Raw genomic sequence first — 16,599 nt, forward strand, 5'->3', positions numbered from 1 at the left:
TATAAATCATGTTAAAATGTTTTATTGGCTCTATTAAATTGGATTCATGATTAAACCCTAACCCTAACTCCTTCGCTGACCAAACCGCATGTAACCCCTTTTTTTCTTGGACTGTCCACATCTTTCATTTGAGTGAATGTTTTTCTGATAAGACAGCATGGTGGGATCAGCCAAACTTGGCTCTGGGCTTTGACAAATATAAAAAAACAAGATTGTAAGAGTGTGTGTGTGTGAGTGAGAGAGAGAGAGAGAGGGAGAGAGAGAGAGAGAGAGAGAGAGAGAGCGAGAGAGAGAGAGAGAGAGATATCACACTCGTATCATTACAAAGCTCTGCAATACCAAGAGCTGAGCAAAGATACCAGTCCCCTCATCCAACTGGTCCTGAGTCACTGCATTAACACACCATTAACACATACTAACACACCACTAACACAGACTAACACTATTAAGACTCAAGACCAGAACCTAATCAGAACTGATCAAATTACACATGAATTAAAGATAAACTATTTGGCCTATTGGGAAACACAAACTAAACTCCAAAGTAAACTACAATGTTATTTGGCTCTAAATAGACAGTATAGTGTGGCAGATTATCTCAGCACTATAACTGATCCAAAACTCAGAAACAGCTTGACAAGGTACAGACTCAGCGAACACAGCCTGACCATCGAGACGGGACGACACAGACAGTCCTGGATGCCCAGAGAGGAGAGAGTGTGTCAACACTGCTCTTCAAACCAAATAGAGACAGAGCTGCACTTCCTCACTGAATGTACAAAATACACACAAATTCGAAAACAATTTTTTACCAAAATCAACAAAATTATCCCCAATTTTAATTCTCTCTCAAACCCTGACAAGCTGCCCTACCTACTGGGGGAGCACAGAGCGAGCTGCACACTCGCAGCTCTCTACTTACACACCTGCCACCAGGTGAGGGACAGTGAGTGACCTTATACTGTATCCCATACACACTCACACATACTCGCACACACACACCATCATACACACACCATACACACACACCATCAAATGCACGCACACGCGCACACACACACACACACTTACAAATACTTTTTCCACACATACATATACACACTTTATATACTTGTTCTAATTTGTTTACGTTAATTTTTTAAGGCTAATTACTAAGGTTATTGAACATCCTTTAAATTAATATGAATGTTTACGTATGCAATTATTATTATTATTATTTTTTTTTTCATTTATTATCTAGTTTGTAAATGCGCTTTGGCAATACAAATGTGAATATTTGTCATGCTAATAAAGCACTTTTTGAATTTGAATTTGAATTTGAGAGAGAGAGAGAAAAGCCTTATCCAATCCTTTGAGAAATAAACAGTAGGGTCCACCCAGTGAATCTCAGACTTGACACGTATACATGCCTATCACTGACGATTTGCATGTTGTAAACACAAACACAAGTGACAGGTACACGACAGGTTGACTAGCTATCATCAACATCATTACAATACCTAATTTATTTATCATTTCTAATTTATTTATCACAGACTAGCAACCAGAACCCGAAGAGTACTTCAACATACTGTTTTACGGCCGTTCAGGTGGCGCAGCGGTAAAACACACACTGAACACCAGAGCTGGGATCTCGAATACATCGTATCGAATCTCAGCTCTGCTTGTCGGCTGTGCTGAGCGGCCACATGAACAACGATTGGCCTGTTGTTCAGATATGGGTGGGATTAAGCCGGATGGGGTCTCTCATAACTAATGCAATTACGACCTCTCCTGGCTGATTGATGGCACCTACACAGAAACGGGAAAAGAGTGCTGTCAGGGTGTGTCTCTTCGTACACAGTGCTGATCTGCACTGCACTCGTCAAAGTGTAGGTGACAAAATGCATACGGCTGCTGCCCATGTGTCGGAGGGGGCGTGGGACTCATTCTCCTCGATCAGAGCAGGGATCGGCATTGGTGGAGAGGAAGCGTGACGCAGTCGGGCAATTGGACATGCTAAAGGGGAGAAAAAGTGGAGAAAATGCATAAACAATATATAAACAAACAGTGAGTAAAAAGCAAATCAACAGACAAATCTGATTTCCAGAAGATTTGCGACGTTTTGCAAAATGCAGTAATAATTAAATGTGTGGTTTGTTTACTCTCTCAAAGTACAAAAATCTCCAACTTCATTGTACTCCATAATTTGATGCCTGTAACACCAAAAAAATCAAAAAAGTTGGGACAGACGTATGTTTCCCAAACAATTTAAAGGTGTAATTGAGGCGCTCAGGTGGCGCAGCGGTAAAAAAGTACGCTAGCACACCAGAGTTGGGGTTTCGATTACATTGTATCGAATCTCAGCTCTGCCTTCCGACTGGGCTGGGCGGCATGAACAACGATTGGCTGTTGTTCATAGGTGTAAAAAAGTCGGATCATAGATCCTCATAACTGGTGCGACTGCGGCCCCTGCTGGCTGACTGATGGCGCCTGCACAGGGCTGAGGAATAATGCTGATGGGGGTGTGGCCCTCCGTACACAGTGCCCGACAGTGTATGAACTTGAGTCGCGCAAGTGAAAAATGCAGTCTGTACTGACTGTATGTGCCGGAGGGGGCGTATGTCAGTTGAGAGACGTCCTCAGTCAGCGGTGAAGGGTCGAATCAGTATAGAGGATTTTATACTTATACTTGAATTTAGAAAATTCAAAAAAATAAAAATAAAAAAGGTGTAATTAATTGGAAAGGTGATGTAAACGTGCCTCTGTCCCAACTTTTTATACATACAAGGTTACAAATTGTTAAAAATTTTGAGTAGAATTAAAATGCAACTTTCTGTAATACGACTCCAGGCTTCTTGTCCCTACAGTGTAACAGGAGAAAGCTCCTGGCTCCAAATACGTGCCGGACTCAAGCTGGAGGACCTTGAAGAGCCGCTCTCTAGGTAGTCGTTTGCTCCTAAACCTCGATCCGCACGTTTACATGTAAAAAATTCCACTCGAGCCAGGAATCTCCCCTGGATGATGGGAACTGGTTCTTTCTGGAAAGCGCGGTGGCTGGGAGCTAGAGCGTACCACCTTTGTGCAGAGGGAATGCACACAGATGAAGACTGAGCCAGAAGTTGCTGTGTTCCTGGAACGATATAATGATGTGTAAAAAATGCTCGGATGCTAGCACGCTTGTCAACACTGCGGGGATAATGATTTACAGCAGGGTTTTGCCTTTTCATGGACAAAACGGTCCCTCGAACATGAAAGTTTTGGACCTAGGACTGCATTCCTGGTTCCTCTGACCATGCATTAACCATCTCAGCAGTGAGAACAAGTCTTGTTGGCTTTTGAATACTGTACAAGTTTGCATTATTCTGACAAGTGTTGTTCCAAACTATAAAATGTAACAGCAGAAATTTTCTCTATAAATTATACTAACATACGTGCATAGCCTAGCTGCAAAGAGAAATATTGCAAGGTATTTGTAGATTCATTTAAAACACATATGTAGCAAACGCTTGATAAAATTTAGTAATAATAATGAGAAGAATAACAATAACAATGTATTACTTCTTTACACCCGAATGCTTGTTGTAAAGGGCCATTGGGTGTGTCTTTAATACTGTGGCGGCTCCTGCCAAATCTCTCGAGGGGGCAATTGTTGCGATGATGGTCAAGGTGACCCGTTCGATGGGTAAATTAAAGCTTAAATAATTAACATCTTAAGTCATCTGTCAGTTTGCCCTCACAAATAACTCTGAACATGGAGAGAGACCAGCTTTACCATTAATCATAAAATGAAGTAAAGCCTTCACACTAACGATTTAATTCAGTCTTCATCAGATAGCATTTTATTTTAGGTGCAGCAGATCCAGAATAAAGATTGGCATCGGGGCTGATGTGCAATGAATAAAGAAGTACAATTAAACAATTGGGGAGATACAATAAGTGCAATCACAATTCACAATTTAAAAATTACATTACTTACTTGTAACTTACTTGTAACTTATATGATTCCCCCCTTTGTAGATACCCTAATTCTATAGTTGCTAATTTATCCTGATTACTACGATGACTGAATGGCATTTCCCTTAATGACACGATGGAGTTGCTCCGAACTGAGGTGATGGTAGTCATGTTGACGAGATCACTAGCTGCTCCAATTATCGCTACACCAGGTTACGTGTGACGCAAGCACGTAAGTGCGAGCCCTCCCGGAACCCATACAGATTGTATTGCAGTGCCTACAGTTCGGAAAAAAAAGTGCCTTAACATGAGAGTCTATGAGAGCAATCCGGGCGATTTTCAATCAGACTAAAATCAGACCAAAAGGGGCGGTACTGTACGGAACACAACTCGACGCTGATTGGACTACGATATTCAGAGGCAAGACATGATAGAAATAGATAGTTGAATGTGATAGAAAAATTTCTTCCCTTTCGCCCTTTGGTGGTGCGTCGCCCGATCGCCCTCAGGAACGAGCCGCCCATGCTTTAATATCTCTAATGACTCATTTCTGGCCATTCAGTTAATAAACTTTCCAATTTATTCCAAAAATTCCAAACTCTGTGAAGGCCACTGGAGTTCTGCCAAGTGGCAACTGTTGTAGCTGAAGTTTCAAAACTACAACAATAGCTCTCCTTAGATACTAAACAATTAGAGGATTTCATTAATATAAAAGTGATGTAACAGAGTGGTAACCATGTCCTTCAACTTTTTGGAATGTGTTGCATCTTTTAAATTTGTAATGAGCGTAAATGTTACGCACATCTTCTTCTTCTTCTCCTTGCCTTTGTCCCGTTCGGTTGCGGGGTCGGCTCTCGGGGGATCACGATCCGCGCATCGATTTGGCACAATTTTTACGCCGGATGCCCTTCCTGACACAACCCTCCCTATTTTATCCGGGCTTGGGACCGGCACTACAATGCACTGGTTTGTGCATCTAGCGGCTAGGTATCTATAGGACAATTCAGTGTTTCCAATTAGCCTGGTGGCATGTTTTTGGACTGTGGGAGGAAACCGGAGCACCCGGAGGAAACCCACGCGGACACGGGGAGAACATGCAAACTCCGCACAGAAAGGACCCGGACCGCCTCACCTGGGGATCGAACCCAGGACCTTCTTGCTGTGAGGCGACAGTGCTACCCACTAAGCCACCGTGCCGCCCTATAAATGTTACGCACATGTTCTGTTTTAAATTAAACACAGGTCAAAAAGAATTTGCAAATTATTGCCGTCCCAGTTTTTAGAATTGAATTTGTAATACAAAAGCCAACTAGAAAAGGTTGTATGGGAATTCACCTGCTCATTGCTGCAACAGCTACTTGGACTGTCTGGCACAGGCACCGGGACAAGCAGTGGTGAAATACAAAGAATGTCAATGCTTTCTGTATAATCAATCTTCTGCTGGCTGGTGAGCTGCTTGCTCTGCTTTTTTAACTTTCCTTCTGCTGCTCCTGTATTTAGGGGTCACCACAGCAGATCATTCTGGTCCTGATTATATGATCACCTATCTGGGACAGTTTTTACGGCGAGTGCCCTTCCTGACGCAACCCTCCTTGATTCTATCTGGGCTTGGGACCAGCACTGAAAGCACACCGCAATTGCACCTACAAAAGACTTGGCTGTTTAGCCACCCCCTCTCCCTTAGACATAGCCAGCCATGTCTGTGTAGACACCAGACTGGCCAAGAGCAGCACTGAGATTCAAACCCTGGATCCAAGCGGTAGTGATCTAACAGTAAATGTTTTACTAATGCACCCGTACCCTCTATTATACAGTATATCCTGTAATGAACAATCAATAAATGTATTTGAATTTTTTTTTTTTTAAATAGGTGTTGTCATAAGTGAAAGCATAATTAACTATTTTTTATAGATATTTATATACGTATATACTGTATGTAGAAGTAAAATATAAGTAAAAATGTTGGGCATCTATGCTGGAGCAAACCAAATTCATTCATTGTCTGTTTTCCCACTGCTGTATCCTGGTCAGGGTGACGGTGAGTAGGATTCACTTGGCGAAAGGCAGGAAACACCCTGGACAGGTCACCAGTCCATCACAGGGCAAACACACACACATTCACACATAAGGACAATTTTGTATCTCCAATTACCTGACTGCATGTCTTTGGACTTTGGGACACAGGGAGAACATGCAAACTCTGCTCTACCTGGGAATCGAACCCAGGACCTTCTTGCTATGCGGCAACTGTGCTACCCCAAACCAGATTATCACAGACATATGCACTTGCATCATCAAAAATTTAGTTTTTAATACAAGCCAATGAACACAAAGGCACATTCTCAAGTGATCTGGCTAATCAGCATTCAGGCCCAAAAACAATGTGCAGCAAACCTGGTACTAAAAAGAACAATAATAAGTTGAAAAGATTTACAATCTGTGACATCAAAATGTATTTCATATCTATATATTAAGATGCTTATGTTGTATGTGTATATACGTTATTAAAGCACAGCAGGATGCAGGACAAGGCTGCGATTCAGATGCACATAACACTGCGATGTCCACGTCAGTTCACTGGGTTTTACAGTCCACGTCTCCTTCATTCGTCCCCTTCAGTTTCTTCAATTCCCTCATCAGCTCCTGTTCCAGCACCAGCATCTCTTTGGGCTTCTTATACTGAGATAGAATTGGAAGAAATGAATACAAACATGGTGAGCACTACTTCACTGCTCCAGATGAACTGAAATCAGATCTAATTTGAGAATAAACTATGATTTTGTAAGCATTTGGCCTTAGGATGGTCATTTAAGACTGGGTTTGACTTGTAATCCATACAATACATACAAACAGTTAGTAGTTTCGGTCTAAAAGCTTACACGCAGCTGTAGGACCACATCAGGTCATTCTCCTAAAAGCACCCTGCCAGCGTTGAGTAAAAAATCCGATTTTGCATCGTCCTAATTTGAATATACTGAATTTCCCTGTGCACTCCGAAAACCTTTGCCGGCTGCACGACAGCCACGCTGGCCGAGGAGGGCTGCCAGGCTGGCACGTGCTCCCTCTGTCACGTGTAAAGCTGCTGGCCACTTCTTTACACTAAATACTTTTGCATTTCTTTTAAGAATACAGCTTGTACACCAGACACAGTGGTACCTTGAAACTCAACATCAGTTTGTTCTGGAAGTGGCGTCGAGTTTAAAAGGCGTCGAGTTTCAAGGTATTTTTTCCCGTAAGAATGTATGGGAAACCTGTTAATGCATTCCATGGTCCCGCTTTCAGGAGAATGACCTAATGTGGTCCATACATGTGTATGCGTGTAAGCTTTTACATTGAAACAACAAACCGTTTGTATGGATTACAAGTCAAACCCAGTCTTAAATGAATTTCTCAAAACTCCGAGCTAGAACACAAGTTTAAAAGTGAAACAGAAGAAAAATCCACCTGAAAACAGATACATGTGGATGCTTTCAGAGTGAATTTGACACTGCAATTTAACAAATTCAGATTCGTCTCCTAGTCGCACTTTGATGATCAAGCATTGCTTACAATAAATGTTTTGTGTACACCAGATACTTTTAAGTGCTTACAAAAACATTTTTCTGCCCTAAAGATATTTAACGTCTTTAACTGCACATCAGTTACTTGAATGCTCCAAAAAACACATAATGTGCATACCAGATACTGTACTTTCACATTGAAAAGAAACTTTCATGTGCAGCAGATCATTTAAAGCTTGCACGAGACACTTTTACATGCACACAAAGTACTTAGCCTGTTAAACAGAAACATTTTCATGCGCTCCATATACTTTGCATGCTGATCCCCTTATAGTTTGACATGCACACCAATAACTTCTAGTGCTTGACAGTTTGTGTGTAGTTTATATCGTTTTGCATGCCTAAAATGGATTTCTTTTGTATTTATTGTTTTACTATATGTATTTACTATATACTGTATACCTTTCTAAGCAGTAAGTGCTTTACTCATTAGGATCTTGGTGGGTTCAGCGGCACCTAAAAACACTAGGTGTGAGGCATGAATACAATACTAATCCATCACAAGCCAACACACACTTTATGCACTCAATCAGGCACTCAATCAGGCACTTACACCTTAGGCACTATCAGAGTAGGTATAGATATACAGTGGGGCCAAAAAGTATTTAGTCAGTTCTCCTACTTAGAAAGATGAGAGAGGTCTGTAATTTTCATCATAGGTACACTTCAACTATGAGAGACAAAATGAGAAAAAAATAATCCAGGAAATCACATTGTAGGATTTTTAAAGAATTTATTTGTAAATTATGGTGGAAAATAAGTATTTGGTCAATAACAAAAGTTCAACTCAATACTTTGTAACATAACCTTTGTTGGCAATGACAGAGGTCAAACGTTTCCTGTAAGTCTTCACCAGGTTTGCACACACTGTAGCTGGTTTTTTGTCCCATTCCTCCATGCAGATCTCCTCTAGAGCAGTGATGTTTTGGGGCTGTCGCTGGGCAACACGGACTCCACAAATTTTCTATGGGGTTGAGGTCTGGAGACTGGCTAGGCCACTCCAGGACCTTGAAATGCTTTTTACGGAGCCACTCCTTTGTTGCCCGAGCGGTGTGTTTGGGATCATTGTCATGCTGGAAGACCCAGCCACGTTCCATCTTCAATGCTCTCACTGATGGAAGGAGGTTTTGGCTTAAAATCTCACGATACATGGCCCCGTTCATTCTTTCCTTAACACGGATCAGTCGTCCTGTCCCCACTGCAGAAAAACAGCCCCAAAGCATGATGTTTCCACCCCCATGCTTCACAGTAGGTATGGTGCAACTCAGCGTTCTTCTTCCTCCAAACACGACGAGTTGAGTTTTTACCAAAAAGTTCCATTTTGGTTTCATCTGACTACATGATATTCTCCCAATCCTCTTCTGGATCATCCATATGCTCTCTGGCAAACTTCAGACGGGCCTGGACATGTACTGGCTTAAGCAGGGGGACACGCCTGGCACTGCAGGATTTGAGTCCCTCTCAGCGTAGTGTGTTACTGATGGTAGCCCTTGTTACTTTGGTCCCAGCTCTCTGCAGGTCATTCATCAGGTCCCTCCGTGTAGTTCTGGGATTTTTGCTCACCGTTCTCATGATCATTTTGACCCCACGGGATCGAGGGAGATTATCAATGGTCTTGTATGTCTTCCATTTTCTTACAATTGCTCCCACAGTTGATTTATTCACACCAACCTGCTTGCCTATTGTAGATTCACTCTTCCCAGCCTGGTGCAGGTCTACAGTTTTCTTCCTGGTGTCCTTCGACAGCTCTTTGGTCTTGGCCAAGGTTGACTGTTTGAGGCTGTGGACAGGTGTCTTTTATACAGATAACAAGGTCAAACAGGTGCCATTAATACAGGTAACAAGTGGAGGACAGAAGAGCCTCTTAAAGAAGTAGTTACAGGTCTGTGAGAGCCAGAAATCTTGCTTGTTTGTTATTGACCAAATACTTATTTTCCACCATAATTTACAAATAAATTCTTTAAAAATCCTACAATGTGATTTCCTGGATTTTTTTTCTCATTTTGTCTCTCATAGTTGAAGTGTACCTATGATGAAATTACAGACCTCTCTCATCTTTCTAAGTAGGAGAACCTGCACAATCAGTGGCTGACTAAATACTTTTTGGCCCCATTGTATACACCGATCAACTGTAACATTAAAACCACCTCCTTGTTTCTACACTCACTGTCCATTTTATCAGCTCCACTTACCATATAGAAGCACTTTGTAGTTCTACAATTACTGAGTGTAGTCCATCTGTTTCTCTGCATGCTTTGTTAGCCCCCTTACATGCTGTTCTTCAATGGTCAGGACTCTCCCAGGACCACCACAGAGCAGGTATTATTTGGATGGTGGATAATTCTCAGCACTGCAGTGACACTGACATGGTGGTGGTGTGTTAGTGTGTGTTGTGCTGGTATGAGTGGATAAGACACAGCAGCACTGCTGGAGTTTTTAAACACCTCACTGTCACTGCTGGACTGAGAATAGTCCACCAACCAAAAATATCCAGCCAACAGCGTCCTGTGACCACTGATGAGAGTCTAGAAGATGACCAACTCAAACGGCAGCAAAAGATGAGCGATCGTCTCTGACTTTACATCTACAAGGTGAACCAACTAGGTAGGAGTGTCTAATAGAGTGGACAGTGAGTGGACACGGTATTTAAAAACTCTGATCCACTCATACCAGCACAACACACATTAACACACCACCACCATGTCAGTGTCACTGCAGTGCTGAGAATGATCCACCACCCAAATAATACCTGCTCTGTGGTGGTCCTGTGGGGGTCCTGACCATTGAAGAACAGGGTGAAAGCAGGCTAAAAAAGTATGTAGAGAAACAGATGGACTACAATCAGTAATTGTAGATCTACAAAGTGCTTCTGTATGGTAAGTGGAGCTGATAAAATGGACAGTAAGTGTAGAAAGAAGGAGGTAGTTTTAATGTTATGGCTGATCAGTGTATATACATATACAGGTGTACAGTACAATGAAATTCTTTTTCCGCATATCCCACCTAGTTTGGAAGCCAGGGTCAGAGCACAGTGTCAGATTTTGTATGACACCCCTGTAGCTAAGAGGGTTAAGGGCCTTGCTCGAAGGCCCAACAGAGTGAGTAGTCAGAGACAAAAATGAAACCCAGATCCCTCACTAATCTGCAGAGTCCCCACACTGCCTATATTTAGTATAATGACCACATGTATAATTAGGCTGACGACATATAGAACAGTGCAATATAATACACAACATGATTTACAAAGCAAAGTATTACAGAATGAGATCATATAAAACATCTTAACATACACTGATGATTAAAGTGTTGTTGGCGTGGCTAAAGCTCAAGGCCGAGCTCTCCAGAGGCAGCTGGCAGCGGTCAAGGTCTGGAATATTGAATTTCTTGTAATACCTAGAAAAGAAGATGGGGAAAAGTAAACGCATTTAATCTGTCACTTGGGTCTATAGTTCCACCTGTAGGACAAGTGTTGAAATTACATTACATTTACATTTACCTCATTTAGCAAACACTTTTATCCAAAGTGAGGTATAATTAAATACTATTTGAGGAACCAACGGTTAAGGGCTTTGCTCAAGGGCAAACAGTGGCGACGTGGCTATGGTGGGGCTTAAACTGACAACCTTATGATTATTAATTCAGTACCTTAACTACTGAACTACCACTGCACATAACATACACATACTAGATCAGCCATAACATTAAAACCACCTCCTTGTTTCTACACTTACTGTCCATTTTATCAGCTCCACTTACCATATAGAAGCACTTTGTAGTTATACAATTACTAACTGGAGTCCATGTGTTTCTCTGCATGCTTTGTTAGCCCCCTTTCATGCTGTTCTTCAATGGTCAGAACTCTCCCAGGACCACTACAGAGCAGGTATTATTTAGGTGGTGGATCATTCCCAGCACTGCCGTGACACTGACATGGTGGTGGTGTGTTAGTGTGTGTTGTCCTGGTATGAGTGGATCAGACACAGCAGCGCTGTTGGAGTTTTTAAATACTCACTGTCCACTCTATTAGACACTCCTACCTAGTTGGTCCATCTTGTAGATGTAAAGTCAGAGACGATCGCTCATCTGTTGCTGCTGTTTGAGTTGGTCATCTTCTAGACCTTTAGCAGTGGTCACAGGACGCTCCCCACGGGGCGCTGTTGGCTAGATATTTTTGGATGGTGGACTATTCTCAGTCCAGCAGTGACAGTGAGGTGTTTAAAAACTACCCACTGAGCCACCATGCTGCTCTTTTATGTAAAGAGCTCTAGGTTTTCAGACAGAAATCATAGAACATAACACCCTAAATCATTCACAAAAATCCACAAGTTACTGGTCCACTCGGATCTGAGCGTGAGAAACTGGCTATTCGTAGATGCAGACTTCTGACAGTCATAGCTCTGTGGTTACGGTACCATACTATTGGTCAAATGATTAAGGGTTTAAGCCGCACTACTGCTAGGATATCACTGCATGATGTTTCGGCTGTCAAATTTTAACATTCCTAAAATCAATCATAAAGACTTGAGTTACTTTTTGTTTGTGGTCCGGATGATGCAGCATCTTTCCAAAGGCTCTACTGAAATGTTGTAGGTTTCAGTAGGATACGGGATGTTACGGACCCTCCACTGGAAACTTGTCTTCGTGTCTCTGCGTATAAACACTGGCTGCGAAAGGAAATCAATGTGAAAGTCTTTTTAATAAAAAAACATAAATTAAATAAAGATTACCTTATGTTTAAAGATTATAACAGAAATCTATCCTTTAGCTGAAGTTAATTTATTTGAAGAAAGTGTATAACAGACACTGCCATCACCGTTTCAGTACAAAAAGTCTTCTTCTATAATGCTTGTTGACATGAATCAGAGTAACTGGAAAGCATCTTTATCCAAATATCCTCTCTTGTGGACTCAAAGGCTTGATTAACATGTGTTTAACATACCATTTTTGTATGAATTTTTCTACCAACCCCATGTTGGGTGTTTTTGTAGCTAAAAGCTTTATTTTTGCCTTACTTGACCATAGAACCTGACATCAAGTGAACTCACGATAGTGTAACAAACTCATTTGTGGTTAGATTTAGGAATAGTATCTTCTGCACTGTACAAGAAAGGCCAGAGCAGACTTCATTTGTTGAGAAGGCTCCAGTCTTTTTAAATACAGCGGGCCCTTCTCAACTCTTTTTACAACTCAGTGGTGGCATCAGCCATTTTCTATGGAGTTGTCTTCTGGGGTAGCGGCATTAAGACAGCAGACAGGAAGAAACTGATCAGGAAGGCAAGTTCTGTCCTGGGCTTTGTAGAGGTGGTAGGTGAAAGAAGGATGATGGCCAAGCTGTCTTTCTTAATAGAGAACATTTCTCACCCACTGTATGAGAGACAGTGGCAGCACTGGGCAGCTCATTTAGTGACAGGCTTCTCAACCTGAGTTGCTCAAAGGAGGGATATCGCAGTTCCTTTCTTCCTGCTGCTGTCAGACTTTATAACCAGCACCTCCCCAAGCACAGACAATTATCACCATCACAGTAATTATGGTTTTATATCTGCAATACATTTTATAAAACAGTGCAATATTCAACTTTTTTTAAGTTTATATATACAGGGGTTGGACAAAATAACTGAAACACCTGGTTTTAGACCACAATAATTTATTAGTATGGTGTAGGGCCTCCTTTTGCGGCCAATACAGCGTCAATTCGTCTTGGAAATGACATATACAAGTCCTGCACAGTGGTCAGAGGGATTTTAAGCCATTCTTCTTGCAGGATAGTGGCCAGGTCACTACATGATGCTGGTGGAGGAAAACGTTTCCTGACTCGCTTCTCCAAAACACCCCAAAGTGGCTCAATAATATTTAGATCTGGTGACTGTGCAGGCCATGGGAGATGTTCAACTTCACTTTCATGTTCATCAAACCAATCTTTCACCAGTCTTGCTGTGTGTGTTGGTGCATTGTCATCCTGATACATGGCACCGCCATTGGATGCACATGGTCCTCCAGAATGGTTCGGTAGTCCTTGGCAGTGACGCGCCCATCTAGCACAAGTATTGGGCCAAGGGAATGCCATGATATGGCAGCCCAAACCATCACTGATCCACCCCCATGCTTCACTCTGGGCATGCAACAGTCTGGGTGGTACGCTTCTTTGGGGCTTCTCCACACCGTAACTCTCCCGGATGTGGGGAAAACAGTAAAGGTGGACTCATCAGAGAACAATACATGTTTCACATTGTCCACAGCCCAAGATTTGCGCTCCTTGCACCATTGAAACCGACGTTTGGCATTGGCACGAGTGACCAAAGGTTTGGCTATAGCAGCCCGGCCGTGTATATCGACCCTGTGGAGCTCCCGACGGACAGTTCTGGTGGAAACAGGAGAGTTGAGGTGCACATTTAATTCTGCCGTGATTTGGGCAGCCGTGGTTTTATGTTTTTTGGATACAATCCGGGTTAGCACCCGAACATCCCTTTCAGACAGCTTCCTCTTGCGTCCACAGTTAATCCTGTTGGATGTGGTTTGTCCTTCTTGGTGGTATGCTGACATTACCCTGGATACCGTGGCTCTTGATACATCACAAAGACTTGCTGTCTTGGTCACAGATGAGCCAGCAAGACGTGCACCAACAATTTGTCCTCTTTTGAACTCTGGTATGTCACCCATAATGTTGTGTGCATTGCAATATTTTGAGCAAAACTGTGCTCTTACCCTGCTAATTGAACCTTCACACTCTGCTCTTACTGGTGCAATGTGCAATTAATGAAGATTGGCCACCAGACTGGTCCAATTTAGCCATGAAACCTCCCACACTAAAATGACAGGTGTTTCAGTTATTTTGTCCAACCCCTGTATATATATATATATAGAGAGAGATATATATGTTCTTTTTCAGGCTGGTTTACTAAAGAATGTTGCTAAATTACTTTTTTTTTTAAACTTTTTAATGCCCTAACCATGGAAATTGGCATGTTCATGCTTGTAGCTATTACTTTCTAGCTATTCCCTGATCTACGAATTATGCAAAGACCTAACGCATATGCATGAGAAATATTTAGGCACTTACATTAGAGCTGTTTTCTTTAATATCTCCAGTTTCTGTGGGGTTTGAGCCTGTTTCCCCCACTTCCACCTGCCATGATCCTTGTCCTCCAAGTTTGGTTTTATTGCGCAACCGACGTGCTAAAAAAATAAAAGTTTTAGCCTTTAGGGAAAATGTATTAATTAGGATTTTAACGTCATGTTTTGCACACTTTGCTTACATTCATGACAGGACAGGTAATTACTGCTTACACAAGATTCATCAGTTCAAGTTTAACACAGTCATGGACAATTTAGTATCTCCAGTTCACCTCACTTGCATGCCTGTGGGAGGAAACCGGAGCTCCCGGAGGACACCCACACAGACATGGGGAGAACATGCAAACTCTACACAGAAAGGACCCAGACGATCCACCTTGGAATCAAACCCAGGACCTTCTTGCTATGAGGCAGGTGACAGTGCTACCAGAAAAACAGTTGAACGTTACTTACAGATAAGTTCATCGGTTTTCATGTCATATTCTTCAGCCATTTCGGTGCCATCTCCAAACAAGTAGTGTACCTTCCTCTTTCCTGCAAGAACAGAGTTTACATATTAATTTCTGCCCAAATTTACCCTGATTTAGGGTGTTAAAAAACAGAACATACAGACAAATCTTCAAACAAGTGCATTTATCTATTTCAGCAACACTAAATGTTACCATTTAAATTTTAAATCCTTGCCCCTAAAAACTGGATATATGATGCCCCATGTATACCTCTTCTTTAGACTCAGTAGTCTGTATGTTAGTGTTTGAATGAATGTGGATAGTGTTGGATAGTATTTGTATTAACTGCCCATTAAATTAAATTTCATTAATTGAATGTTTTACCACCACGTAGGTGGGTGCAATTAACAGGGACAAGAGCAGGAAACACCCCAGGCAGGTCGCCAGTTCATCACAGGGCAAACACACACAGTCACACCCAGGGCAATTTTGTATCTCCAATTAACCTGACTGTCTTTGGACTGGGAGAGGAAACTGGAGCACTCCACACAGAAAGAACTCGAACTGCTCCACTTGGGAAACGAACCCAGGACCACACCGAGCCACTGTGCTGCCCAGGCCATATCACTGCCAAGTAAATGTAAATAAATCGCTGCGGTCGTGTTTTAAAATCTAAGTAAAAAAATACCTTTAGGATAAATGAAGTCATTTTTATTTATTAAGATTAATAATTTATTAAGAGAGTCGATTTGGATTCCTCTGAGTCGATTCATAAATTCAATATGTTCATTGTTTGGACTTAAATCTTGAATTCTTGCCCCTAAAACTGGATGCATGATGCCCCATATATACCTCTTCTTTAGACTGAGTAATCTGTACATTAGAGTTTGTTTACAGATATGATACATGAACATGAAGGACGAATTAAGGCATTTTTATTTACTATGTACAGAGAGTCGGTTTGGATGACTCGGAGTCGATTCATGAATTAAATATGTTAAATATGTTAATATTAAACTATATCCCTCTTCTTTAGACTGAGTAATTAGTGTTTGTTTACAGGTATAATACATGAAATGGGTAGATCTGGATAGTATTTGTACCGAATTGTCTGTTAAATTAAATGTGCAATATTATAATACTGTAAAGACATGAAGTGAATCCTTGCTCAACAAACTGAGTGTATGGTGTGATATATATTATAAAAAAAACAGTGACCATGTGCTACACCGGGGTCTAACATTTATTATATAACATTGCCAAATGTTTAGAAATGTTTTAACATTAAAATATAAAAGCTGTGGTACATACCATCAGATATTAGCGCTGTTTTCTTAGCAGCTTTTAGCATATCAGACCAGCACTGAACAGCCATGTTGTCTAGCTCCCTCAACAGAACCACGCCACAGGTTACCATAGAAACCGACTTGACCCCAAATTAAACAAAAACGTATTTTACCATTAAATCATATAAATTTATTTTTAATACATGTTATTATACAAATATTTTAATGTACCACTAATTTTAAATTTTAACACTTTAGTTTGCATAGAGAAAAAAAAAAAAACAACAACAATGATGT

The 16,599-nt window shown here is 41.4% G+C and overlaps 1 protein-coding gene across 1 annotated transcript; it reads right to left on the reverse strand.

The window, feature by feature from the left end:
- Positions 1 to 6,376: 6,376 nt before the first annotated feature.
- Positions 6,377 to 16,433, reverse strand: dpcd (deleted in primary ciliary dyskinesia homolog (mouse)). Its single transcript, XM_063009747.1, has 6 exons — positions 16,328 to 16,433; positions 15,021 to 15,101; positions 14,554 to 14,669; positions 12,027 to 12,160; positions 10,787 to 10,889; positions 6,377 to 6,615 (listed from the first exon to the last, which is right to left on the reverse strand). The coding sequence occupies exons 1-6, from the start codon at positions 16,431 to 16,433 to the stop codon at positions 6,511 to 6,513; spliced, it is 645 nt and encodes a 214-aa protein (XP_062865817.1). The 3' UTR covers positions 6,377 to 6,510.
- Positions 16,434 to 16,599: the final 166 nt, after the last annotated feature.

The sequence above is a fragment of the Trichomycterus rosablanca genome, chromosome 15 (genome assembly GCF_030014385.1).
Source record: "Trichomycterus rosablanca isolate fTriRos1 chromosome 15, fTriRos1.hap1, whole genome shotgun sequence".
Classification (NCBI taxonomy): domain Eukaryota; kingdom Metazoa; phylum Chordata; class Actinopteri; order Siluriformes; family Trichomycteridae; genus Trichomycterus; species Trichomycterus rosablanca.